Source organism: Gasterosteus aculeatus, chromosome 18 (genome assembly GCF_964276395.1).
Source record: "Gasterosteus aculeatus chromosome 18, fGasAcu3.hap1.1, whole genome shotgun sequence".
Lineage (NCBI taxonomy): Eukaryota > Metazoa > Chordata > Actinopteri > Perciformes > Gasterosteidae > Gasterosteus > Gasterosteus aculeatus.
Window position 1 is genome coordinate 11,662,398 of NC_135706.1, and position 26,844 is coordinate 11,689,241.

General features: G+C 44.7%; 2 protein-coding genes across 15 annotated transcripts in view; one reads left to right on the forward strand and one right to left on the reverse strand.

The window, feature by feature from the left end:
* The window catches only part of eya4 (EYA transcriptional coactivator and phosphatase 4), a 32,970-nt gene extending 26,037 nt beyond the window's left edge, over positions 1 to 6,933 (reverse strand). For 3 of the 13 annotated variants that reach the window (XM_078093259.1, XM_078093260.1, XM_040159983.2), the window contains exons 1-2: positions 6,559 to 6,933; positions 3,262 to 3,322 (exon numbers count right to left, since the gene is read on the reverse strand). In XM_078093259.1, coding sequence (XP_077949385.1) covers positions 3,262 to 3,294 — 33 coding nt within the window. In that variant the 5' untranslated portion in view covers positions 3,295 to 3,322; positions 6,559 to 6,933. Of the gene's footprint in view, positions 1 to 3,261; positions 3,323 to 3,403; positions 3,592 to 6,558 lie in introns of those variants that run through there. The other 10 variants (XR_013453373.1, XR_013453374.1, XR_005709865.2 and 7 more) reach the window with 8 other exon arrangements.
* A 5,586-nt stretch (positions 6,934 to 12,519) lies between these two features.
* On the forward strand, positions 12,520 to 15,396 carry LOC120808330 (zinc-binding protein A33). Of its 2 annotated transcripts, XM_040161194.2 has the most exons (6): positions 12,520 to 13,206; positions 13,312 to 13,407; positions 13,483 to 13,713; positions 13,815 to 13,837; positions 13,924 to 14,042; positions 14,224 to 15,396. In XM_040161194.2, the coding sequence occupies exons 1-6, from the start codon at positions 12,802 to 12,804 to the stop codon at positions 14,733 to 14,735; spliced, it is 1,386 nt and encodes a 461-aa protein (XP_040017128.2). In that variant the 5' UTR covers positions 12,520 to 12,801; the 3' UTR covers positions 14,736 to 15,396. The 2 variants fall into 2 exon arrangements, with proteins under 2 accessions (XP_040017128.2, XP_040017127.2); XM_040161193.2 differs by having other exon boundaries at positions 12,594 to 13,407.
* The last annotated feature ends 11,448 nt before the right edge of the window (positions 15,397 to 26,844 follow it).

Here is a 26,844-nt window from a genome sequence, read left to right on the forward strand (position 1 = left end):
CTCACTCATGGAAAGGACTTACCACCAATTGGCTGAAGACACACATACGCTCGCATTTCGGAGGTCGGGCTCCCGTTGCTTCTCACGCCTGAGTCCATTGTTCAGAAGGTATAAAAGCTGGAAATTTGTGTGATACAACATGCACGGGGGGGTCTTGAGCCGGTGGATATCTCTTGTCAGGTACAGTATGTCCCGCTGTCAGTGTGGATTGGCACATTTCATAAATTAGAAGTGTACCGCCCCCCCCGCCCTCCGTCAATCACTCATCTGAAATCGCCTCCTGCGTATGTGGAACGCTCATCCCGAGAGGAAAGATTCGCTTAGAATATAAAACTCAGCATCCATATTTTGCATTCTTTTTTTTTTTTAAATGCATCCCCCAATTCATCTCCTCCTGATGAAATCCCAAATAATCACTTTTATTACGTAACAGACATTACTCTTAAATAACGCCTTCCCTCACGGCGACACCCAGCTGTCAGCTGAACTCATAAATAAATCTCACGCGAATCACCGTGCACCCCGGCTGAAATTGAAGTGCACCTCGGTGCCACAACTAGGATGCCGGCCTGCTTGAGAGATGCCAGAGGGTCGTGGTTACACTCCTGCGGACCGTCCACATGCCTTGTCGCCGGGCAGATTTTGAAGCCGGCCGCGGATGACGCCAATGCACTCCTGGCGATCGTGGGTTGGGCCGTGCTCGCATTTAGCTACTGCTGCTGCATGTAAGTTTGTGTGAATGTGTCTGTATGGCGTTGTAGGGGTGAAAGAGGGGTGCAACATGACCCCGCTGCTCCTCTAACTTGGTCTCGCTCTCCGTCTTTCTGTCTCACACACACACACACACACACACACACACACACACACACACACACACACACACACCGACTGGGACAGCTGCCATACTCAGGGCCTCTCCCAGCGCACCAGAGGAAAAGGCTACGGCTAAAACGGCCTTTTCTTCCCCCCCCACTCCTCCTCCTTCATCTCTCTCACTTTTTCTTTTTCATTCGGGGGGCCATGCATTTGATTCCTGCGAGGCCTCCCGGGGTCAACAAACACCGGCGCTCCTCTCGGCCAACGAGGGGCTTCTATCGGGGCTGTGTGGACTCCGTGTGCATGCTGGAGGCCTCGTGATGGTCTCTCTCTCTCTCTCTCTCTCTCTCTCCCCACTAGGTATCCGCTTAGCGGCTTTTACAAATCCAGAACTGGAATCTCCGTTAAACTTTTCGTCCACACGCCGTCATCTGTTCATCGCGTCGCTCGAAAAACACCAAAAAAAAAACTTATCGCCGTTTCCGCTAAAGCTAAAGAAGCAAGTGACAACAGGTGGAGGGAGAGGGTTAGGGGATGGGAGGGGGGTGGGTGGGGGCACTTAAACAAACTAAAAGTAGCATTAAGAGGCTAACCACTGTTGGCCCTGCCTCAGGCTCCTTCCAGCGATCCCCAAGGACCCCCAGACGGCAGGCCGGCCCTCGGCAGGCAGGCGGCCAGAGAGGACGCCTGACCGTAACCCAGATGACGCGCGATGGATGTGGTGGGAAATGGGCGGGCTGGAGGAAGTGAGCGACGGGGTGACGGTGGGGGGGGGGGGGGGGGACTTTAAAAGGGTAGAGGGGAGGTAAGGGGGTATCACCTTTCAAAAGACAACTCCCCGAAATTTTGTGTGTGAGGTCCGCGCTGTTTTCTCAGTCACCCGACACGCGCCGATCGCCACGATGCAGAAAGAATTAGACACTTTCAAAGAGGACAAACACACAGAGGAAATGCATCACGATTATGGAATCAGTTCCCAGATTAAAACCTTCAACATTTAATGTATACTGTAAGTGAAATTAAATTTGTGAAATATGTCATTCGCAACTATTTTAGGTTCAGTTGTGATTAAATTCAGATGATTGTGTTTCCTGTTATGATGTGAATATCTGCTCAGATTCGGTTTTATTTATACTTTATAGTTTATCAGTCAATTTGCAGACCTTTTTTTATTTAATAGATATTTGTCATGTTTTAGGCAGAAATTCCCAATATGAATTGGTTTTACCGTCTTAGTTGTGATTATTACTTCTTCTTCTATGATAAATAGATATGATGAAAAGTTTGTTCAGTTGCTGGGAGCAACAACTGAATGTGAATATCTCTACTTGAGAGATTTTAGAAAGTGTAACATTTCAAGTGCATGTTTTTATTTCCTTCTAACATTTTATGGTCCCAAAAAAAGTACATTAAAACCAAACTATTGCCAGGACTTTTGCTTTCGCCTGCAGCAGAATGTGCATCACAGAAATACTGATTCAAAAATGCTTACACGACAACACCACTTAGACCCATAGATCTCCGCTTGGTAAGTCTATAGCTCTGTGCGGTAAGATTAAAATCTCTGCCCTTGCTCTGAGGTCTCATTTCCAACCTGAACAATTAATCAATGCCTTTGAGCCGCAGCTCATATTCACGTAATAAATGATAGCAGTGCCCTATTTAAAGCAGGTGAAGTAATTGGGGAATATGGACATCAATATTTCATATTTGGACGGCGGCAGGACAAGATGGATGCTCCTCTCGACCCTCTTCCTTTCTCCCTTTGTCTGTTCCGTTGTGTGCATGCACTGCGGTGATGTGCGCGCTGCGCTGGGGTCGGCCCGTAATCCAAGCCGGGGCGAGTCTGACGGAGCAACACAAAAAGTGGGGGGAAAAACAACATACTTCCTTCGCTCCGTCCCACTTTGCGCTATTATTACCGTCGAGGCGGGCGGGTCACAGGGAGAGCGAGGGAGGGAGAACCGAGCTTGATGGAGGAGGAGCAGGAGATGAAATTACACCTGTTCTGGTGGCTGACTAACGACTTTGAAATGCGAGCGGACCTCCTCGCCGCCAAAATAATTTTCCCAACAATACGGCCTGATCTTTAAACAAGCAGAACTGGGACGCTGACGCGACGTGACGTGCTGAGGCTCCGGCGGACCCTCCGGCTCGGTGTGTGTGTGTGTGTGATTCAGAAAGGCCGTGCATTCACACACACACACTTCCTAAATTGATGTCTTCATCCAGCTTTGTTTCTAATACTCATTCACTGCTGACTGCTGCCATATGGTTACTGTACACTCACTGAACCACATCTGCTACCACACACACACACACACTCACCTCACCAATGCACCTCAGACTTTTGTGGCCGACCAAAGGTACCCATGCACACACACACACACACACACACACACACACACGCACACTCGCAAATGCACACAGTAGCGTTTCACTCACCATCTGTTCGTTGAGGTCCTGTGAGGCCTCCATGGTTTCTTCGGTTTTGATCCGCCACAAGCTTCAGAGGCGAGAAATGAGAAAATAAAAAGTTGGTCAATGGATAGACAATGAAAAAAAAACAACACCTTTTTCTCTTTACCTTTGCACCGGTTGAAGCATCACCTGTGATGGATTTGTTTTCCCACGGGTGATGCTTGAACATTTGGGTTTGATTTCCTGATCGAAGCAATTAAAACTGTGGATGAAACCCTGCCGCATTCATTTCTTCCTTTTATTCCTGTCTACGTGCATCTGTCGGTTAGACTTTCCGTCACTGTGTTTATGTGTGAGCAACAGGAGACCGAAGGAGGGAAGCGGCAGCGGTAACTTCGGCATATCATCTTCAGCCGAGGGTGAAGTGGAGAGATAATTGCAGAAGTAAATATCAACAATGAAAACGGAGAAGTGTAAAAGATACGGCTGCTTGGCTGCCGCTGGACCGCAGTCGCATCGGCTGCTGAGCCCTGCGAAGACAGTGAGTGACCCTTTTAACGCTGGACAGGAGACAGGTTGGCGCGGGGGTCCGGCGCGCCGAGGTGACCGTCGGGCAACTTAAATGAGGCTGGTGACGTTGTGATGCGAAGGAAACGCAGACATTCTGTCCTGGTTTTTTCTTTTCTTTTTAACGCCCACCGTCATGCAAGACGGTGACACTGCAACAAAAGGTCAGCTGAAAGAATGGAGCAGAATGCCTTCCGCCCCAAAAGAACGGCCCAAAATGGCTCCCCTGCGATATTGTGTGAAGGTTTGACGGTTGAACAAAAGAGCGGGGCTGTGAGGACGCACACTCCCATGCAGACACAAAGGTCCTTCCCTGTCATTAGATCTGCACGTTCCCAGCAGGTGTGCGGTAAGGAGCTTCTCTGCCCCATGGAAATGTTTTTGTGCGTTTCTCTAAATTAAATCACTCTTTTTACGCCACCACATTGAAACACTGTCAATTCTAAGTGAATTTATCCTTTTTTTTAATGTCTGTGTGCACGCTCAGTGTGTGCATGGATGTACATGACTGCAGGCCAGAAAGTTAAATGCCAATTTAATCTAAAAGTGTGTATCAAACATCAAGAACATTGAATTAGGGCCATATTTGATTTTCGTGTGTGCATGCACGTGTGATTGTGCGTGTGTGTGTGTGTGTGTGTGTGTGTGTGTGTGTGTGTGTCCTGGAGTTTTCTGGCTCGACCCTTTAAACTAACTGGCATCCTTTTAATTTTTCATAGGGATCAGCTCCTCCTCGCCTGAAACCGAAGACAATAATGCGTCTCTCAGGTGAATTGATTTGTGCCCAAGCCTCCCCTCTCCTCCCCCTCCTTCCCCTCTCCCTCCCTCTCCCCCATACAACATAATCTTCTTTAGTATGGATGCGGTGACCATTAAACACACTATAAGTCAATATTAACCACCGTTTAATGAAAGAGCCTTTTGGACCAGTCAGGTTATCAATCTTAGATCATGTCTTTTAAAAGATGAATTTACGCTTTCTTACAAATCGTTAACTGCTCCCTTTGCCCACGTCTTGTGTCATGCGCACGCGTGCACGCCTGCCTCCCACGGCCCTAAAGCCAGTATAGCTACCTGACACTGCACTGGGAATCAATAACGCCTGCCATTTCCTTCGGCGTCCCACAAGAGAGAATTAGATTCCTCGCCATGTGGCCATCGACGTGGGAAACACACATGGGACGGCGCGGGACTGGAAGGTGGCCCACGCGGACACACTGCGCTCGTTCCACGCTTTAAAAAGTGCTGCCGGATGGAATTGGTCGCAGTGAAAGGTCACATGTTCCGACATTCCGACTCAAACTTGATTGACTGAGGAATCGTTTTTTACGCACGGATCGATTTTTTGTTGTTGTTTTTGGCAAAGTTTTAAAGGCGCCGATTAGTATTACTAATAGTACTAATTATGATTAGTATTCTCCATGAAAGGTGCAGACACGCTTCTTCTCTCTTGTTGACTTTCTATTTTCATCAACCGGTCCATGTGCTGCATACACGTACGAAACAATATGTGTTCTTTTTTTTCAAGACAAAAGTCGAATACAAATTAAAGGTAAAAGGACTGCGTCAAGTCAATACTGCCTGAGTAAAATATATTTAAAGATTGACAAGAATAAACAAGTGCTTTTTTCAAATAAAAAGTGCAGAAATGTACAGGGTTAAGAAATAGTCCCTAGTAAACGGATAGTTTTTATAAATATGTGTATATTTAGGGGAGAAAACTTTAGCACGTTATATTTTTCTCATAATGGAAAATCGGCCTTTTCACATGAAGTGCAATTTATATTTTAATTCCAAAAACAGTTATTAAATTCAAATAAAATACTTCGATTCCAACCTCATAATAATTTCCCCCAAATCTCCACACACCAAAACCGTCCACCCATCTCTCTTGCGCATTAATGCGCATTGGTTAAATATGAGTCCTTTATGTGACATCTGATCCGTGGGGATTGCGTTGCCGTGGACGTAACTTGTTATGCTGTTAGTGGCAGGCCAATAGCCAGCGGCCATTCGAGTCCTGAGAGCTCGGCCACGGTGTAAGATTCCCATTTCCTACATATCAAATATAAACACAACGTCCACGTGGGATGAGAGGAGATGGGGAGAAAAGGTCGTGGGCACACAGAGGGATGCTGGCAGAACACAGACGGGCCAATAAACCCCCTCCAGGTGTGATGGAATGCGGATTAAAAACCGAATTGATCTGCAGTAGAAGCTCAGTGGCAAACAAGAATCAGCATTAAGATGAATTTATTTTATTGTTCTTTGACAAATACATCAGAAATGTTTCATCAACAGCTTTGCATGGATATGGCGTCTAACTGAAATAAGCTAAATCATATTTGTACCGATCTATAAAAAGTATTTAAGTGAAAATGGGTCGGTGGATAAAATATATTGAGGTAGTTTTGATCTTAAGGAAATCTGGAAACTGAATCGTAAGAAAATTGGACTTCAAATTAAAAATTGTAATTGTCTCTTTTGACAGACGTATTTATGGGTGCGCAATTCATAAATAATAAATTCACAAAATTGCCGTGCTTTTCAAAATGAACTTCCTTGCAGAGAGATGAATATTTAAAATAAAGTACTATTTGAATAACAATTCCCGACTATTAGATGCTTCCTTTTTTTTCCTCCAAGTTAGCATGAAATCAATCCAACGGAATCCAAAAATGCGTAACGAACATCCGTCGGAGCACAACGACGCGCGCGCAACTGTCAGCCAACGCAGAAACAAAGTCCACGTACCTGCGTTAATATTACTTTCGTCCCAACAACGAAGCTCCCAGGTTCCCTTCACCTCTTGGAAGCGCTCATGCTCAAATGCACAGAGATCTGCGCACAGCTCTCCCTGCTGTCTGCGCGCGGTCACTGACCGGGTCGGGACTCTTCAGCCATCACGTGCGCGACTCCTAAAAAACGAGCCCGGGGAGTTGATCGGCCTCGGTTAAACTATTTTTTTTTCCTTCACACGCTTTAAACCGGCGTCACGGCTCCGGGTGTCGCTGAGAGGGGCGGCTCGTCTCCGGACACCATTGTTTTCCGGCCCGCGTGCAAGTTTGAGGCTGCGGGCTGTTCACACGCATTTGGCTCAACTTCGTTATTTGAAAACCGTCTCGCTGCGCATGCGCTCGGCTGCCATGCGGACACAGTTGGGAAAGTCTCCAAAGGACTAATGGGGTTCAGAGGGGTGGGAGGGGGTTGAGGGGGGGGGGATGCCAAAATGACACTCTTATTAATAGATTGGTCCAAATGACGTGCTCGCAGTTTTATTTATCCCATCAGAGCAAAAACAACATGCACCCACTGACCAGATTATCCATTTATCTATCTATCTATCATATCCATCACAATTATACACTAGTATTAGTATTACAAGTAATAGTCTAAAACTGTTAAAGCTTTTACTTTACTATTAATATATGAGACAACTCAAATGACGACTTGAAACAGCCTCAACAGAGAGCCATTTTAAAATACGCAGCAGAACACATATGATAGGAGACATCATAGTAAAAGTAAAGTGAATAGGACATGCAGAGAGAGAAAAAACATGATGCTTCTATTTAAATTGAAATATAGAAGAAATGCTGTACGGCCGTTCGAATGAAAGGAAAAGTACATGCAGGGTAAACAAACCAAACGAACGGGGCTGAAATGAATTGTGTGAGAGTAAAGTTGCACGGCGCTGTGCCACACTGGTCCCCGAAGATGACAGATTTGACCGCAGTGCGTAGTTTATTTTGAAAAATGAAATGTTTGTTGGGGCTTATGGAAGTTGTGGCTGTTGGATCCCGTTGGCCGCCTATCAGCGCTCTTTCACCATGCTGTCATTTATTTGGGACGAGGATGTCAACAGTCTTTGACAGATCCCAATTGTTTGGTTTGAGATCTTGCAGACTCACACAAACACACACATACAAACACAAGCTTAGTCGTTCTCCTGCTGTTTTGTCCCACATATGCACACAAATGCAATTTGTTTATACGATTCAAACAAATAGAGCCAACGTTTCCCTGGCAGCACACACAATCACTGAAAAAAGAAGCTCTTGTTGTTGGCACAGTGGCTGGTCGACCCAGAGAGAGAGCAAGAAAATAAAAAACAGGGATCAGAGGAAATCATATTAATAATAATATACATTTTCTTACTTTCATTCTCCATTTGTCTGCATAGGAGCTGGAGATCATCCCAGCTGCAGCAAAAACAAGGATGCAGTATTGATGAGGTCATACATGTGCCAGTGGCTCAACTCGCCGTATCAGATATTATGAACCTGAAGATTTGTGAAGCTGAGACTGGGTCCTCTAAATAAAACAACAAAATATGTCATTTATCTCTACGCCTCTATAGGCCGACACATCTTTGGACATGACTCCCCGAGAACAACATCGGGCCTTTCCCTTCCAAAAAAAACACGGATCACTTCGGAAAAACAAACCGCATTAATGGTGCTGCAGCACAAAGGCTTGCATGAGGTGCAACATTCACATTAAGGGAGAGATTGTGGTTTGGATGACTATGACTTCATTACTTCATTAAGGTTAGCGGAGCTTTATCGTCATGGTTGCGATGATAAACACATGGTCAAGGTTTGGGATTGATTCCGGTCATGCTTGGACCAAAACGACGTTGACAGTTGGGTGGAAACGGGAAACGAATAGCGGTTTTCCCGTTTCTCAGGAAAAGGACCAGAGAAGACAAACCCCTCTCTGGCTCCCCGTCACATTCGATGTAAGTTCTTCTCGCTTTTTTGGAGTGATGAAGCTAATTGAAGAAAAAGAAATGTACAAATTAAAGATGATCAAATCATTATATAAGTAGAAGTGAGATGATCCACTAAAACTACACTTTCAACTGAGAGTAAACGTCTGCTTTGTGTTCCCAAATAAAGCGTGACAGCTTTACTGCAGATTTTTACATTCATTTATTACAGAGGCACTGCAAAGTGACGTGCTTATGCGGGCATGACATCACGTGATGACTGAGGAGTGTGTGTTTTGGCACCTCGGGAGGGTCACATTCGAACCCTCGGCATGGCATGTGGACTGGCACCAGCATTGTAACCGAGAGTGCGAAAAACGATTACTGTGTTGTCGCTGAAGATCATCGAACCAGTAACTCCTTCATGGAATTGTTCCATAAAGTTGGATTATGTCAAATGGGACTTTTTGAAAATGAATATTTATATCTTTTATTTCACCAACAGACGACCGAAGCAGCTGCTCCGGCAACTTGCTGCTTTCCAGGCCGAGTTTAATTTAAATGCCCCAACCAAACAAAAGGCGTCATTTGTGCTGCTGAAAGGTTATGATCCCTCAACTGGCTTCCCACCTAACTGAAAGCAATGCTTTCTAGCGGTTCACCACGGACAGAAAACCCAGAAAAAAAAGAATCTGCAAATGCTCGTGGAACAAAAAATATGTGACAATTGTTATGAAGCGACGGTTTGGGGAATTTTCCAGCAGAGTTTACCTTCCGTCACAAGATCAGTTTGTCACTAGTCCAGTTTGACTCTTATCTGCTGTGCCCGTACCTCCTTCCCCTCTGGCAGCCGACTCAGGCCTGAACCCTGCAGCTCAGTGATTGACACATTCTGGCAGAATAAATTAAAACCTCAAGCTGTGACAGATCCCGGAATAGCAGGAAGCTGCCGCTGACCTAAAGTCTCTAGTGCCACATGTCAGGGGGCTTAAAAAACTTGGCAGAACATTCTGCACAAAAGAAGCATGTGCAGGTGTTTCTGGTGTACACAAGTCAACAAGCACTCATCCGCGTCGAGGCTTTACCTTCACTCGCAGCGTCAGGAATTAAACTGAATCCATCTGGCCCGGTCTCACTTCTATATACAAAGTTTGGCAAAAATCAATCTCAGATTGTCCGAATCAACTGAAACCACTCTGGAATTTAAGGCAGTGGCAGATGGATCTATTTTTTCAGCCAGCTGTTCCCCCGGAGGACGACTCTGGGGTGGGGGAGGAGGGGGGGGGGGTCTAAGCTCCAAGATGTTTAGTGGCCTAGGGCTGCGGCCGCCTCTGCCAAGTCACAGAGCTCCCGGTTCTTGCCAAGCAGGGGGTGGGCGCGGGAGAAAAGGCCATTTAGCTGGCCGGTATTTATAGATATGTTAAGAACTCGTGCTCAGGCCGGGCCGAGGTGCTGACGACGTAAAACGAGAGGACGCTTCCAGAAGTCGAGTGTCAGGGCACACAGATAAAAATACCCGGTGAAAGATGGGCCTGGTCATTAGTGGCGCGGTCTGGCATGTGACATGGCAGCATTTCAGAGGTGATTTATGGTTATTACTACAGCTAACCTATACCTCTCCCTTTCCCGCCCGCACCCTTCATCCCAAATTGGTTTGCCAAATGCCGAATGGTGCACGGGGGTTTATTTCGGGGGGAGCGGCCCGCAGAATTTTTGACTTTGGCGAAGTGCCACAGTCGGGTTTCACGTTTGATCACAATATCAAAAGAAACACAAAAGCGGTGTTTAAATAATCCGTCCTGTTAATTAAGACGCCGCTGCACAAGTCGAATGCACGCTACATTCCCGACAAAGATGCAGGTGCAGGGGTCATTTTTTAAAATTTATGACCATGTTTAAAACAGCGTTCATATGACATCACTTACTGTTGGAAGGTCAATCATTCGAATAATTCTGCATAAAAATGATGTGAGAGATAGACAGGGAGGAATAATGAGCTCATTGCACAATGCTGGCTTCCCTAATTGCCGGAGCGAGCTGCCACTGGGAGGAACAAAGGAAACATTTAACACATCGTAAATTCCTGTAATGTCCTGCTGAGGAGCTGCTGCTCCAGTTACACTTGCAGATTTTTTTTCACTGACAGAAAGAGACAAATATGATACGGTAAAAAACAGCTGAAGCAACATATGAATTAGACTCTTTCTCCACGTTTTAAGTTTGCTTGTCAATGACCTCGTGCAATCATTGCAATATTTGATATCCTTTTATTAAAAGCTTGACAAAATGATTCCCGCCATTAGCTATTTATCATGCACGTGAAGATCATGACTGATGTTTTCTTCTCCTCACTCGAAATAGGCTATCTTGAATACAGAGCCCCCCAGATTTCAACGTCTAAAGAGCTTCTTCTGTTTCTCCTGTGCAGCCGAATGCTGTTAAGAGAACGCATGAGCAGTGCTACAATGTCTCGCCGAATTCCTTCCCGGTCTTTTTCGTCCCTCATGGCAAATGATGGAGCATATGCTTTACTTGCCTAGATGGTGATCAAGTGTGTGAGAGCAGTCGAGGGAAGAGATGGAAAGAGGGAGGGAGGGAGCGAGAGAGTGTCATTTGGTCTCACATTTAGCTAGGAGGGTCTTCACAGTACAGTGTCCCACACAGAGGTGAACACCGCGCGTGTGTGTGTACGTGTGTGTGTGTGTGTCATGCTGCATGTGTGCAGGTTTTCTTTGGGAGGTTTTTGGGGGACATCAGGCCAACAAAATGAGTTGGCCATCAGCTGCGCTCCGGCTTTCATTCGCTCCCAGCCGCCGTCCACTTTTTCTTCCAGCTCCCTCCGACTAATGGCGGCTGAGGGCGGGTTTTACTGCACCACCCTCGGGAGGCTACTGTGGCCAGATCCAGAACACTTGGCTTTATGTGGATTGAATGTTTTATGGTTATGGACATAATATTTAAGTTTAGGAACAGTCTCACATGAATCCACCCCCGCACCACTGTCCCCCAGCCTTAATAATAATTACCCCAGCATACGAAAGGACAAAGTTATGTTACTGAACCTATTCTGGTACAAAATGTGGAACTAAGTAGATCTACTTAAGTACTGTACTTGAATACATATTTGAGTACTTCAACAACATTTCAGAGGGAAATATTGTGTCCTTTGTTTTCTTTCCCTTCAATCATTTGGAGGTTTTAGTGACTTAATCCAGACATAAAAGCACATAGAAAGTATTGCTATTTTGCATTTTTGGTACTAAAAAAGTATTTCATGGTTCTATTTTAACCAATGTGAGTATATGCTGCACATTTCTATTTCTCTATTTCATCCTTTTTAAAAAAAATATATTGTTTGCACTGTTGGCTGTAAAATAATATTATATTCAAATATCGTTTTCACAAACCAAACAAACCATCCATTAATGGAAGAATTTATTAGTTATTAAAAAATTAAAAAGAGCAATAGCTACAGATCTGAAAGATTGGCATGCATTCTGATAATGTACTATACAGTATTATTACAGTCAGGGGAATTTTATGAATTGGATACTTTTACTCTATATACTATACATACTTTTTACAGATTATACTTGCCTATATTGTCACTCAATTTGCAGGACCTTTAATTCCAAAGTAGTATTTTTAAAGCACAGTATTAGTACTTTCGCTTCGGATCCACTATTTCCTGTAACTCAATAGTGATGGAATAGACACGCTGACTGTTGATGCAGAAATGCTAAATCCTTTTTTGAATTGTTCCCCCACCTCTTCATGTTATGCGTTCAAAGGAGTAAACAGGAGAGAACACAAGCTGATCTGTGCCTGTCCTCTGCTTTAGTGTCTGTATTAGAAAGAGAAAGAGAGAGAAGTGTTGTCCGAGCAGTGTATTAATATTTGCACCATCACACACCGATTGATCTTCATCTGATCGCAGCTCACTGTGACTCCTCTCCGAGGTGTCTAATGCTGCGACTGCTTTACCACAACTATGCCATCATGTGGCACGGATGAGCCAGATGATCCATTTCCTCGTTCTGTGGTGTGACGGAACTGCGCAGAAAAGACGTCAATAACTCCTCCTATTTTGCAGAGAAGTCAGAAAGAAGTTTCAGGAAACAGGCGCCTTAAGATACGCCTTCATTTGAATTCCAAAACAGGGACGTAAATCTAGTAAATAGTTCGCGTTCTATGCCACAAAGAAGTGTTTTTTTTGTTTGTTTTTTCGTTAAAGTAGTCGAACCGTAGCACGTGACTGGTGAGTCGGTGAAAGAGAAACCAACCGAATGGCCTCCAGCACGTCGCTTTCAGAAATGGACTTCACTTGTCCCGTGTGCTGCGACATATTTCACGATCCCGTCGTCTTGTTGTGCGGCCACAGCTTCTGTGAGCACTGTATTCAGGAGTGGTGGACACAGAGCCGCCTGAAGACGTGTCCCGTCTGTCAGGAACTGTTTCCGATGGCGCAGCCCGCGCGTAATCTGGCACTGAGGAACCTGTCCGACGCAGTGAGGCAGGAGAAGATCCAGAGGGCCAACGCCACGTCGGAGGAGATGTGCAATCTGCACGGTGAGAAACTCAAGCTCTTCTGTTGCTACGACCGACAACTCGTGTGTGTGATTTGTAGGGATGCACAAAAACACAAGAAACACAACTGCGTGCCCCTCGACGAAGCAGTCGGACCCTGCAAGGTGAGCACATGTGAAGAGTTTCATGAAAACTGCGCAATAATTCTTCAGGCAAACGTGTTGCTAATCCACTGTGTACTTCCACCCAAACACCTTCCAATTGTACAGGCCCAACTCAAGCTTTCTATGGTGAATTTAAAAACCAAATTGGGCAGATTTAAAGCACAAAAATCCAAGTGTGATAAAATCGCCGGACATATCAAGGTAAGTCTCATACGTGATGGTTGGATCGACAAAGACGTGCTACTTTGATAGAAGCAATGTGGTTCTCCTCCTCAGTGGCAGGCTCAGCAGACTGAGAAGACGATCAAAGAGGAGTTCCAGAAGCTCTACCACTTCCTGCAGGCAGACGAGGCTGCCAGGATCGAGGCAGTGAGGAAGGAGGCAAAGTTCAAGAGTGTAGCAATAGACATCGCCATCGTGAATTTGACTGCAGACATCGCCTCCCTCTCGGACAAACTCAAAGCCGTAGAGATGGAGATGGCAGCTGATGACCTTTCATTTATGCTGGTACTTATTACCTGCCTTGATTACCATTCTGATCTTAGTATTGACTAATTAAAATACATACTGGTATTGATTTGTTTTCCTGTTCTCTCTTTGTTTGACAGAATGTCAAATCCAGCATAGAGCGGTAAGTTGTTTACCGAACGCTAAATAAAATGTTGGGTATTTAAAGACATTTGGCTGATAACGGGGGGCTCTCTTATATTCCTTCAGGTCCCAATGCAAGCTACCATACCCAGAGGTTCCATGGGGAGCCCTGATCGACGAGGCCAAACATCTGGGGAACCTGCTGTTCGCGGTCTGGCAGAAAATGAAGAACATAATCCAGTACAGTAAGCAAAGTGTTTCTGTTTTGTTAATATTGTTTTGTGTATATTTATATGACTTCAGAACCGAATCACCAAAGAAACACCACGTTGTTCTCAAATTACACCTCAAATCAAACATTTACCTTTTTTTCTATTATAAGCATCTGACCAAAGCTCCCTCTTTGTTTCTATATTGCATCTGAAGCTCCTGTTACTCTGGACCCCAACACAGGCAGCTCACGAGTGACCATATCAGAACACATGACCCGCTGTGCAAAAAGCTACAAGAGCCAGCCGCTCCCCGAAAACCCAGAGAGAACGTTGTGCTCGGACGTTCTGGGCTCTGAAGGTTTTAGCTCTGGTGCACACAGCTGGGACGTGGAGGTGGGCGGTTATTGGTTCCTCGGTGTGGCTCCTCGAACCAATGTACGAACCTATGAAAATGTTTGGGGCATCTACATCAACGGTTGTCTTGAACGTCTCTTTGAGCGCGATCAGGGAAATAATTCAAAAGTCGTATCCGAACATTCATTTCCCCAAAACGTCAGGGTGCATCTGGATTATGACAAAGGAATACTATCTTTTTTTGATCTCGATAGGAAAACGCGCGTGCACACCATCAAATGCGCTTTCACGCAAACGGTATTTCCGTGTTTCAGCGAGAACGCAAAAATCCTTCCATATGAATTTTCAGTGAGGACAAGAGAACCCAGATAAACACTCAGCATGGCTGCAGAGAAATAACCAGAAGATGATCAGAACCATAAGCAACAGCAATATGACTTTGTAGCAGGGTTTACCTCTGGGTTTATCTCATTCACCTCAGTAATGCCAACACAGGTCTAAGGTCTCAGTCCTCAATGCTCAATAGATACATTATTCTCACAAGTTTAAAAGGGAAAAAAAGCAGGCAATGCTTAACTCAGGGGTTCAAAACGGCATCAACAAGCCAACCGATTTCCATACATGAGGAATACACAGCATGGTGTGATCTGCGCTTCTGAACAAGGTCGAAAAGTGAGACTTGCGAGATATTTTTAGGGGGCATAATCTCTGAAAGATGCCATTGGGTTGTGTCATGCACAATGGTAAATGAAGGGTCCACTGCTTTTGTGAGGTTTGACCACATGAACAAAGGCAACTGAAACAGAATCTTCAGTTTAATCATGTGATTATGTTGTATAGATTAAGATTAAGTCCATTTTCCAGTTTTCAACATGTTTTGAAGGAGTTCTTTTCTATCTGAACTGAGTGTGTGAGGACGGAGGGTTTTGGCCAAAGTTTTGTGATTTGGGCCTCGTTAAACAAACGTGACTTAACATTTACATGCATCTGTTATCAAATAAAATGTATATCAAATAAAATGTATTTCAAGTAATTACTTGAGCTCTTCTTTACATGCTAAGCTGTTTGGCAATGGAGGAAATAGTTACACTTAGCTTATTCTGTATGGTCTTTGGGTGCGATCACCGACCCTGCAGGGTGTCGACGTTAACGTGGCTCGTCGGATTTCTCCGCCAGGTCCCAATGTCGTCATTAGGAATCTCCAGAGCACACATAACACGGGGATGAATCATTGTGAGGCGCTGACCAACGAGTACTGCCATCTCTCTCTCTCTCGTGCACACACACACACGCGCGGGTCTCAATCCCCGGAACTGATACTGAACCTCGGTGGTGTTACAGCTGGAATGCATGCTATGCTATGCATGCTATGTTTTTTCAACTAATGAAAGAATGAAGAAAAACAAACAGAGGGGCCAAATTAAAAGAGAGTGTTTCGGAGTCTCGTTTCTCAAATCTAATTAAGGTTGGAGATCAAGAGCCGGCAAAACATTTGCCCCGATTGTCTGAGATGAATTTCAAACTTTCGCTCATTTGAAAAAGAGAATTGGACACTTTGATGTTTTCATACTTTTATTCCAAGTTTAATTCAAGACTGAGGGGTAAAGGGGGGGAATTGGCATAAAGTACGCAACCTTTTGTGTTTATGGGCATAGATATCAAAATTGAAATGGATCCATAAGCGTTACCTTCAAAGCAACTGAGAAATGATGGGTCATATTTTATACTGTGGATTAAATACTGTGTGGATTTTTGATTTTTTTCTCTCTCTACAAATCATTAGTCCTGTATAAACCATTACTACAGCTCAAAGGAATGGCAGCCAACCAGCGTGGCCAACTCTTTTCTTTCCTTCTCAGAATGCCCTTTGAGCGATCAATCACTCGATGTTTACCAGAGAGCACCAAGGAGCCGCTGAGTACAATACGTCACATGTTATTTTACTGAAAGTCCTCTTTTTTTCTCTACTAATCACATGAAATAAACACATTCATTTATGGAATTGCAAAGTGCTGGATAATGTTTTTGTCGCCGTGTGGAAACCACCTTTGTCCCAGAACATTCTAGAGAGAATCTATCGATTTAAACAAGCATTAAAGTATTAAACCAAAAGGCAAACGAAAGTCATTCTGGTGTGTGTTTAGTGTGCGTGCATCCTGGTGGTCAGAAAGACAACGCGGCTCGGAACTGGGGCCAAAACAGTGAGCAGATATCAAGTTAAGAGACAAATAGAAAGAGGAGTCAAAGGCCTGAAGGTTGGAGACAGAAGACAAACAGTAGTTTGAGTTGACATTTGAAGAGGGGTACACGTGTATTGTGTGTGTGTGAGAATGTGTACCTGAATGCAGTAAAAATGCAATGCGTGGATTCAAGAACACACAGATGGAAACTCACGCGTGCGCTTCTACGTGGATGTTTTTCCATCTGCTCCTTGTTTTCAGGTCCCATCTGGTCACTTTCTGCTCGTGTTATTGTGGTCTGGATATCTTCAAGAAAAAGACTCCAAGTATATGATGTTGTCATTTCGCTCTCTCTCTCTCTCTCTCTCTCTCGAAGGCTTTATTGTTTTGTTTGGCATTTGTGTTTCGTTTGGAGGCAATCATTGAAGAATTTGAGCAGCACGTGTCCTCGGCAATCATAATCATGAAATCCCTACTGGTCTCTCGCACACACACACACACGCACACACATGCCTGATTACTACTGGGTCTGGTCTGTATAATGTTATAGATACAGATTGAGTGTGTCAGTCAGGACCTCACAGTGGGATATAGGGAGAGATGGTTAAGCATTGAAGGAAGGAATGAGGAAAGGAAGGAAGGAAAAGGAAATGCAAGGTTGCACTTTGCGTAAAATGAGGCTGGGAACGGTCTGACAGTTCAGATTGTATTCTTGTTTTCTACAAAATATCTCTACGTAACAAAGCGCTTTGTTAGTGCTCCATCTTCCTCTCTCTAACACACACACACACACACACACACACACACAATTGCGCAGGCCAGCCTAGATGGTCAAGTGCTGTGATAAAGTGCTGTCTAGTGTTCTCTCACTCTGTAAGGCCCCCGAGAGAAGATCAATACTCACTCAGCATCAAGTTACTGCTAATGTCTTCATGTTTTTTAACAAGGCAGTGTGTGCGTGTGTGTGTGTGTGTGTGTGTGTGTGTGTGTGTGTGTGTGTGTGTGTGTGTGTGTGTGCGCGTGCATCTGTCCCTGGTGTGACCCAAGTTATAATTATCATTAAATGTCAATGAAGGCAATGGGAAGAGCAAGACTGCTGCCTCACAGCGCCTCCTAAGGGCCGTCCCTAGCAGTTGCAGCCTCAGCGAAGGACGCGTTTGCTTCTGGGAGAGACGAGAAGACGCATCGTGTCCCGTGGCGGCGATCACTGCCTTTTGACCTGCGACTTCAATGAGAAGGAGGCCTTCACGTCACATATCCGCCTCATCCACTCCTTTCAGATACTATTTCAATTATGTTGCTGAGTCATACAGGATAGTTAACACATTAATAATACATGTCCGCCCTGCTGAATCAACAGGTATACATTAACTTGAATGGATACTCTGGATAGCGATCGGTGCGGTTAGCGCTTCGCAGGGTTTTAGAATGCATGTCAAATTAATGCCGGTCAACGGTCAAACATTTCATCAAAATCTAAATATTTGAATAGTAAATAAGTTGAATAAGTTAAATCAAATAAGTTGATCAGTTTTAAACAAATCAATGGTTTATCCAAACCAAAACAAAACACTTTCTTTGGTGGTAAAACCCCAAAATGAGCACAGTGTAGATTGAATAGGTCGTTATTCAAAGTGCAGGCCGTTGTCTGTGGAGACGGGGTCGAAGAGTGTCGACCTGAGGCCGAGGGTGTGAAGAACGAGGAGCGCGTGGATCTATTTGGGCCATTAAATACACAATCTACCCAACTCACTTTTTTTTCAGCAACAAAAAAAAAACGGCGTACATCATTACGATGCAAAAAAAGTGGCGCGGCCCATTAACGCCCTGTTTCATGTGCTCTCCTATCTCCTCCCCTCTCTGTCGCCCCCTCTCTCCCTCACCCTGATGTCCCACGGCCTTCTTTGCAGGCCCTCTACATTTTTGGGCGTAACGTGACCCCCCCCCCTCGTTCACCCCAGGGTGGTCCGCTCCTCTGATTCAAACAACAAGCCAGGGGGGGGCTGAATGGAGGGGAGGCGGAGAGGGGAAAAGGCTTTTGGGAGAGGATGGAGAGGGCCGGATGATGTGTGTGTAAAACAGTCATCAAATCTCATCCTTGTTCATTCATGTCCCACACCGACGGGTGCACGTGCGCAATGCACCGCCCCTGGCGGGCGGAACCTGTGCGTCGGTATCGTACCTGCACATGCGGCAGCTGCTCTTGTGTTCAGCGACCAACGTTGTCTCAAAGCAGCATTTCCATCCGAATTTTATCCGAAGTTTTTAGATACGCTTTAAATAAACACCTTTTATAAAGCGTTGGTTTCATACATCATTTTAACGTTTCTTAGGCTCATGAGCTGCTATTCAAGCAAAAAGGCAGAAGGTAGACCTCAGTAGAATTAATGTAACCATTCTGAGGTATGTAACTCCTTTGTTTTAATCCTTGAATTCACTTTGATTTCTCTCATTCTTTGTTCTTTATCTCTTTTTTGTTCTTTCGTGGTTCTCATCATCTCCCCTGTTTCATACCCCCTCCTTTTCTGCCTCAGGTTGTCATCCGCTTCTTTGCCATAGGACGTGCACACACACACACGCACACACACACACACACTCTCTCACCTATACATACCACTGCGGTGCCCCAGACAGCCCTCCACAATGTGGATGCCCCGAGGGAGCTTGGGTAACTTAGTCCCCTCTATCTGCCAACTGCTGTGTCACAAAGAGGCTCGCATTACACACACGCACACACACACACGCACGCACAGTCGTTGCCATAATCAAACACACACTTGGATACACAAGCACATACTCGATATCTAGGCACGCTAATGCGGTTGATTATGTGACACGCGCACACTCACGCGCACTTTTGCTGAGTCTCATTCATTGCTCCAAATTGAGGCTTACAACAAGTGAAAGAGAGGATTAAGAGAAGGGCACAAATTGAAACGGAGCTAACGTCCTTAAACCAGCGGCTTTAGGAGGTGTCCCACGCTCATTGCTGCACACGTTAACACCAAACACAAACTTCCTTTCCAGCAATTTGCGCTGATAAAGTTATTTATACAAGAACCGTCACTTATTTCCACCTGAATTAAGTGATTTTTTTGATCAACTATTTGAATAAAAATAATTCCACCCTCACATGTCACCTCTCTGAGTGCAAATGTGTTGCTTGTGCAAGCAAGTCTTGGTTTGTGTGTATGTGGGTGCTTGCTTGAGTTGGAACTTGTTGTTGTTGGCTGCAGGACTGAAGTTTAGCTCCAGTTTGGCTTCAAGCTCCAAACCTCAGACCTTTACACGCACACACACACACACACACACACACACACACACACACACACACACACACACACACACACGGAGTGGTTTGTTAAAGTGTTCGGAGGGAATGCTGTGGTCACACCTGGGAATGCTCTTTCGGCTAACCTGACTTAGGTTTTTGCCTTCTCAATCATTTTCTCTCTCTAGTGGTGGAAAGTAACAAATCACATTTACTGAACTCGTGTTCACTTTTCCTTTTGAGCAGACTTTGTTTATAGGAATAAGTGTTCGGAGTACTGTAGCTTTTAGGACAAAACCAATATGGATTCCCAAATATTGTCAATAAAAACCAAGTGTTCTTAAAAGCTGTGTGGAACAAGAGTGCGTTTCTTTTATAATGAAATGACAGCTTCTTGGTCAAAAGGCATCTAACGGTAATACTATAGATTCTATTACGATTACTCCGTAAAATCCCTCCTAAATGAATGGATCACGCAGTCCTGAGGGCAAAGCCAGTACTGGAGGTGGTGAAAGGCCCTTGCACCCCTCCCTCACACACACACGCACACACACACACTCTCTTGGTTGCTGTCTCATTGTGTGTATGATGCACATTGTAGCATTTTAATTCTGATTTGATTGGAACGAAAGTGGTTTTAAGCCAGAGTTAATGGATTTAGACCGTTTCTAATCCTGGTTTAATTAAGGCGTGGGTTACTTGCCTTTTTCATCATCCTGGACTTTGGCCCATCACAATCCAAGTGGTGAATCAATCAACCACTTTATGGAGAGAGAGGGATGTGTGTGTGTGTGTGTGTGTGTTTTGGAAAGAACATGGGAAATGAATACATGGTCTTATGAGCTTTTCTATGTAACTTTTTTTTTTTTTTTTTTTACATTTTTTATCCTAAGATCTGGTCCATCAGCACTTAGAGGATCATTCTTGACTTTCTCTCTTTGGTCGTGTGTGCATTCTTCGCCGTGCGCACTTGGGTGCGTGCTTGCTCCCTCGCTCCCCATCCCCATGTAACCGGAGCCAAACCCTCCCCTGTCAAAAATAAAAATCATTTGTCCGCTGCACGAGTGTGTCCATTAAAAATGCATGGTGGAGGGAGCCGGGAGCCGCTGGGGGAGAAAGGTGATACGACGCTCTCCGGAAGGGCATCCGAGTACCAAGGTGGACAAATGGCATCCAGAGAGAAAGAACGGGATGCAGAGTGAGGGGGAGGTGAATGGGTGAGTAGCTGGGTGTTGTGTTCTACAGTCTTAACCTGCTGGTGAAACTCAACTTGTGGGGTCCAGAGAAAGAACCTCTCTCTCGCTGACCATCACACGTGAAAATATATCGAAAAACACATAGAGACATCACAGTGGATTTGAGGGAGGGCTACGGGAGAAGATGCAATACCTTTCGGGGGAGAATAATCATCTGTACCCCAAACCCTCAAAATGTTCTTCCCCTCGTTCATTTTGGAACACATAAATGAAAATGAAGAAATAAAAACATTTTTCTTTACCAAACAATAGGTGCCATAGTAACATAAGTGTGTTCAGATAGGATGTGGATTGTGCTTGATATTAAGTTATAATGCCAACTATAAGAGGTTGCAAGGGAGTAAGCAGACAACTAAATATAAAAGATTTAGCTGACAGGAAATTGTAAGAGAAATACAGATGTAATCTGGATGAAGGCACAGCAGTACATTTTTCCATTAAAAAGAAAAAGCCCCTTTAGTGTTTTTACCTTTCGGGCTGACTTTTATTTGACTTGAATCCCTTTTAACTTTTGAACAGCGCGTCTCGTTCGGGAATAATAACGAGACTTAAACTGAAAGTCATTGCATTCTGTAGGCAATTTATTTCATCGTTAATTTATTGTCCCTCTGTTAGTCCGTCAGTACTTTGAGTCACTTTAGACCACCAACCGCTATACTATTCAACGCTTCCTATTTCTTACTATTTCTAAAGATGGGCGCATTGCATTTATTTCATACGATCTGCATCTGCCAGTCTCACACGTTTCTTGTTTTCATTGCTAAATATACAGTAATATTGAACTTTTCCTCTCACAGTGGCCTCTAAGAGCTCTCATTGAAAGAAAAGTACTGTTGTGAGTTGCACCTGATGAATCTGTCATAATACAGGAGTGTGTGTGTGTGTGTGTGTGTGTGTGCATGCATAGAGATCAGTGGTCTTTCATGGTGTTGACCTCCTCGCCTTGCAATCTAAACTCATTAAGAAAGTCGTTGATCAGAATAGTCATGTGTAATCCCTGTGTTACTGAGGTTGTACTCGTCTTCCTTTCTCATTGAGATGTTGAGATGTTTTTGTATTCCACTGTGAACCTTTCTCTTGTGGGACTCACTGTTTTCTTTGCTTGCTCTTGTCCATCTGCTTCCTATAACACAGGGGCAGTCCGATCTGGTTTGCAGAACCCCCCCCTCTCAGAAATCTGACATTTATTCACTTACAACCAAAATAGTCCCCCCCCCACACACACACACACACTAAAAACACTGTCTTGGCCCTGTTTCGATTGGGTGGTCGAATCTGGACCCTATTAAAAACGGGGACCCCCTAAATTTCCTTCACACCCAGCTTGAGGAAGACCCCAGATTAGAGGAATATTTTCCTTAATGCCGACTTTACTTTTCGCGGAATTCCTTGGGATAATAATTGAGCCCATGTGTGTTTCCCCGTCTTGGTGGCGTGCGGAGAAAACGGCGTGTTGTTACAGCTCCGTTTTTTGGACAAATCGGTTGTTGGTTTTTTTCCCCCCTTCATCTTTTTTTCTTATGGGTTTTTTACCGCAACCGTCGGGAATTAGTTTTTTTTTAGGTCTATGGGCAGATATCCACGTGGCGGGACGCACGGGGGGGCTGAATTGCGATCAAATAAACAAAAGTCACCTGTGAGTGATCGCGGCTTGTAACGGCACGAACGTTCGCCGGCTCAACCGGTGCGCACGCACAAGGCCGCGCGCAGCTTGGTACGCGCTATGCGGCAGGTGTAGCCACAGGCCTCCACGCAAACACCGTGGTTTTCTTTTTGTCCAAATACGCACACCGGCACACGGATCGGCCTCGTGGTCCTGCTCCCCTACGCAGTGACCCCCCCGCGCGCGCTCCCTCTGGCTTTGTGAGCGCTCTGCTCTGATGAATAGCCGCTTGTTCAATATCCCAGTTGTCTGCGCGGTGTTATTCCAAGTGGTCCTATGAAGAAAACGCACGAGGACGCTGTCTGACTCTCAGCTGACGGTTCCTCTGCCCGTGAGTGGGCCCGTGGGGATCCGTGGGTCGGACTTTGATTCGTGTTTTCCTAAATTGCGACAGACCCGAATCCCTCTTAAAACAACATGCGGGTAATTCCTATGCACACACGTGCGCGAAAGGCCCGTGTGCGCGCGCCCGTGGCAACACACGCAGACGCACTCCACGCACAGGTAATTGTGCCCACCTGGGAAAACATCATTTAGTCCGGCGCCTCTTCCTTCTACTAACAAGGCTCTTACAGCGTGCGTGGTGCGTGCACGTGTGTGCGTGGAATGTCTGTGTGTATGCGTGACCTCCGCTGCTCTTTCTATGTTCTTTGATCCCAAATTACATTTGACTATCCGCACTCTCTAGGCCTTAAACCATCCAATTACAATATTGTTTTATATTAGCTTAGAAGTTCAAGGCTCCAACGTGCAGGCAACCAACCACGATGTAGAACATTATTCGCTTTATAACAATGGGAAATAGAGTGGCCCTTTGTTGTTTGGCTGGTTTTCTTGTGCCCTGTCTTGTAAAAATGGGGGCTTCTGGGTGATTAGTCCCACAGGGTGGTTTTACTTGTTGTAACGTTATCACCAAAGCCCGTGTTCACAAATTCCTTCACAGTCTGCTGAATGTACTTCAGGCTTCATAAATCAGTTTGGTGCTTTAAGGCATTTCACAGTGAAATGTATCGTCCTGTTGTTGTGTTGTTACATGCTGTAAATGGCTTAGGGGGAGGAGAACGGTTGATGAAGATATAAAGATAGAGCCGTCATTATAAGAAGAAATTAATTTGTGACCTCTGTTCTCACACAATTTGTGGGGCTGTTGTTTGGCACCTCGTGCGTAGATAAACTAGCAAAAGGTCAAAACGCAGTAAACCGAGGAAGTAATTCGTACACGTATAATATAAAGTGTGAAAGCATTGGTTCAGGCACGCCACGATGTATTGCTGTAGACGTCCTTTTCTGTCACACCTTGTGAGCGGGGGTGTCAGGGAATAATTAGAAGTGTGCTCCGCAGGGGGTCGGATGGCTTTCTGCAACAAAAAGAAGGAAGGAGACACGGACGAATAGTTTACCGGATGACGCAAAGCCCACAAGACTCACGACACCTGCTGTGCTCCTTTTAATAAGCACAAACTGATGCCAACAATCTCACCCACCCGCACGCACGCGCTCACGCACATGTGAGTGTTCCCATAAACACGGGTGGGTGATCTGGTTAGGCCTTAACTATCTTTGGTATCTCCTCCTCTCTCGTGGCTGCTGTGCCAGGCCGCAGGCTGCCATGAGCCCCGAGCAGCTGTTCCTCAACCCCAATGATGTCAGTATATCTGGCCTTTTTTCTTTCTAATGCATGATGAGTTTTGGGCTTTGTGTACTCTTAAGCCACACATTTAGGATGTTTTATGCTCTAATCGCATGAAGAGAAAGACCGGCCACAGCGGTCAGCACTATTTTACCAAAACACTTGGTGTTCAGTGATGCTTTGTTGCTACTCCGCTACCTCTTCTCCAGTAATGTCTGCACCTCATCATTGTCTCAGTGTCCATAATCCCTCATGGATCCATTGCCCTCATTGCTTTTATTGACGTTCACACGTTTTTATTATAGGGAATCCTCTGCTGCCATCTATTGGTATACATGCTCTTAGCAGGGTGATGACAGATATTTATAACAATTCTTTCTGCTTTTGGAACGTGAGTGAATAGGTTATCGGACAATGGTCTGTTGATATGTATAGTGCATTTAAATTGTGTCTTTGTGTCATTTCAGTGACTAAACGATAATAATGTTGGTCTGAGTTTGAGGAGCAACTGGTGATAATGTATTTTTATTCATTCTTGAATCCCAACCAGTCCCAACACCTAAACAACGCCTGTTATTGTGAAGCTGTAATCTTTTGGTAAAATGTCACGTAATGTCAAGTCACTGGGATAAATGCTTTTACTGTCATTTTATACTTCTCGACATACACAAACCAGTACACACACTAATGTTGTTAACTTGGAACAGCAATAGGCCGACAAGGTCGTACTTAATGTTGAAGCGAAGTGATAAAAAGGAACAACAAAGATGGAATGGAAAGTATATTTATACCCATTTAACATTTTATCAATTCCCTTTTGTTTATTCATTCATTCAAGAGAAAATGTGTAATTGAATCAAATCCAGCACATGTTCACAGTGGGACCTTGTTGCCTGAATCTGATGAAAGGAGTTCACGGTTTTAGATTTACCGTATGTGATCACACAGGTGGAGGGCGATGGAGGTAAACAGGAGATCCTCGAAGTAACTCCCAGAGAAGAACATTCAATTCATTATAATGTAGAGAATTACAGCGGGCTTCTAGCCTTTGCAAAGCTAATACCCTATAAAAATGAAATAAATGCAAAATACGATCATGGGTTACCGTGTTTTGAGAAGACTCGTAGGTCACTAAAAGTCAGTGTAAGAATATATGACAATATGTATTCGTTTAACACTCATTGGGGATCTTATAGGGATGCCTGAAGTTGTATTGTTGGGTCCAAAGATGTTCCCAAGAACACGTTATACTTTGACCAGAAGGTGGCAGTCTAAGGATGCTACAAGCACAGGGGGTTGTGAGCCCCTTGGGGATGACAGTGAGCTCTACACTATCCAGTGATATAACATACAAAAAAGGGAGTTTTTTCTTTTTGCAGAACACTTGATGAGATCTCCAGGATGAATAGCTGTCAAAGCATGATGCATCTCTTTATTGGCTCCTCAGTCCAACGGACAGAGAGAGAAGTCGGAATGCAACAGTGTAAACTGTTGATTACGGCCTTCACACTTCTAACACCGCACTATCACCCCTGAAAACCAGCCACGGCGATATAAAGTAAGTGATCTGCGGGTGGAGAGGAAAGATGAGGGGATGCGCTGGAACGCGATGTGATTTCTCTCCTCCTCTTCAGTCCGTCACATCACAGTTTTGGGCAGCCGTCCAACGAAACAATTAGCAAGTATGGGAATCCTGGCCCTGCTCTCATGCAGTCTCCTCCCTCTCTCGCTCTCTGCAGCTGGCCCCAAGGGAGAGGAGGCCAAGTTTATTTTCTCCACGGTGGTCCCTTTGAGGTGGCGGCGAGGCCCCTGCCACGCCGCCGCTGATGTATTAGGTGAGGGTCCTTGAAGAGACGTTGGTTGGACTCTTTTATTGCAACAGCACTCAGTCCTATCGTCCTTGTTAAAGGATACGGTGCTGCCCTTTTCACATACAGGGAAAGTAAACAAGTAAGTGTGATTTTGAGTCGTCCACATCCCTCCGGTTAGTCCCCGAAAACTAGTGACGGGTGAAGCTAAATCAGCAGCCTCAGAACTTACCTCAATATATCTTGGTCAGGACCATGTAACCATTGGAGTAACATTTGTGATTTCTTAAAATACAATCAGGGAAGGATTATCAGGTCATTAGAAGCGACCACTGAGGTCACGGAGGTCATGTTTTGGGATTTTTTCCTCTAAATTTGCAGGTTTTTCTGTCTTGGCCTAAAGATTTTTTTACTGAACCAAAATAATACACCGGGGTTATTTTGGATGATTATATGGAGGTATTTAAAAATATAATGAAACAGGTTTTCTCACTATAATAGTATAATCCTGGCCACAGCCCTGCTGAAGAAGATTCATTCTGCCTCATTTTGATGACCATGTGTCAGATCTAATTAACACATGAAAGAATCTGGCTGAACAATATGTAAATAGTGGAGCAATATGTATCTCTGAAATATAATGGAATTTTATAGAATTTAAATAAAACCATAG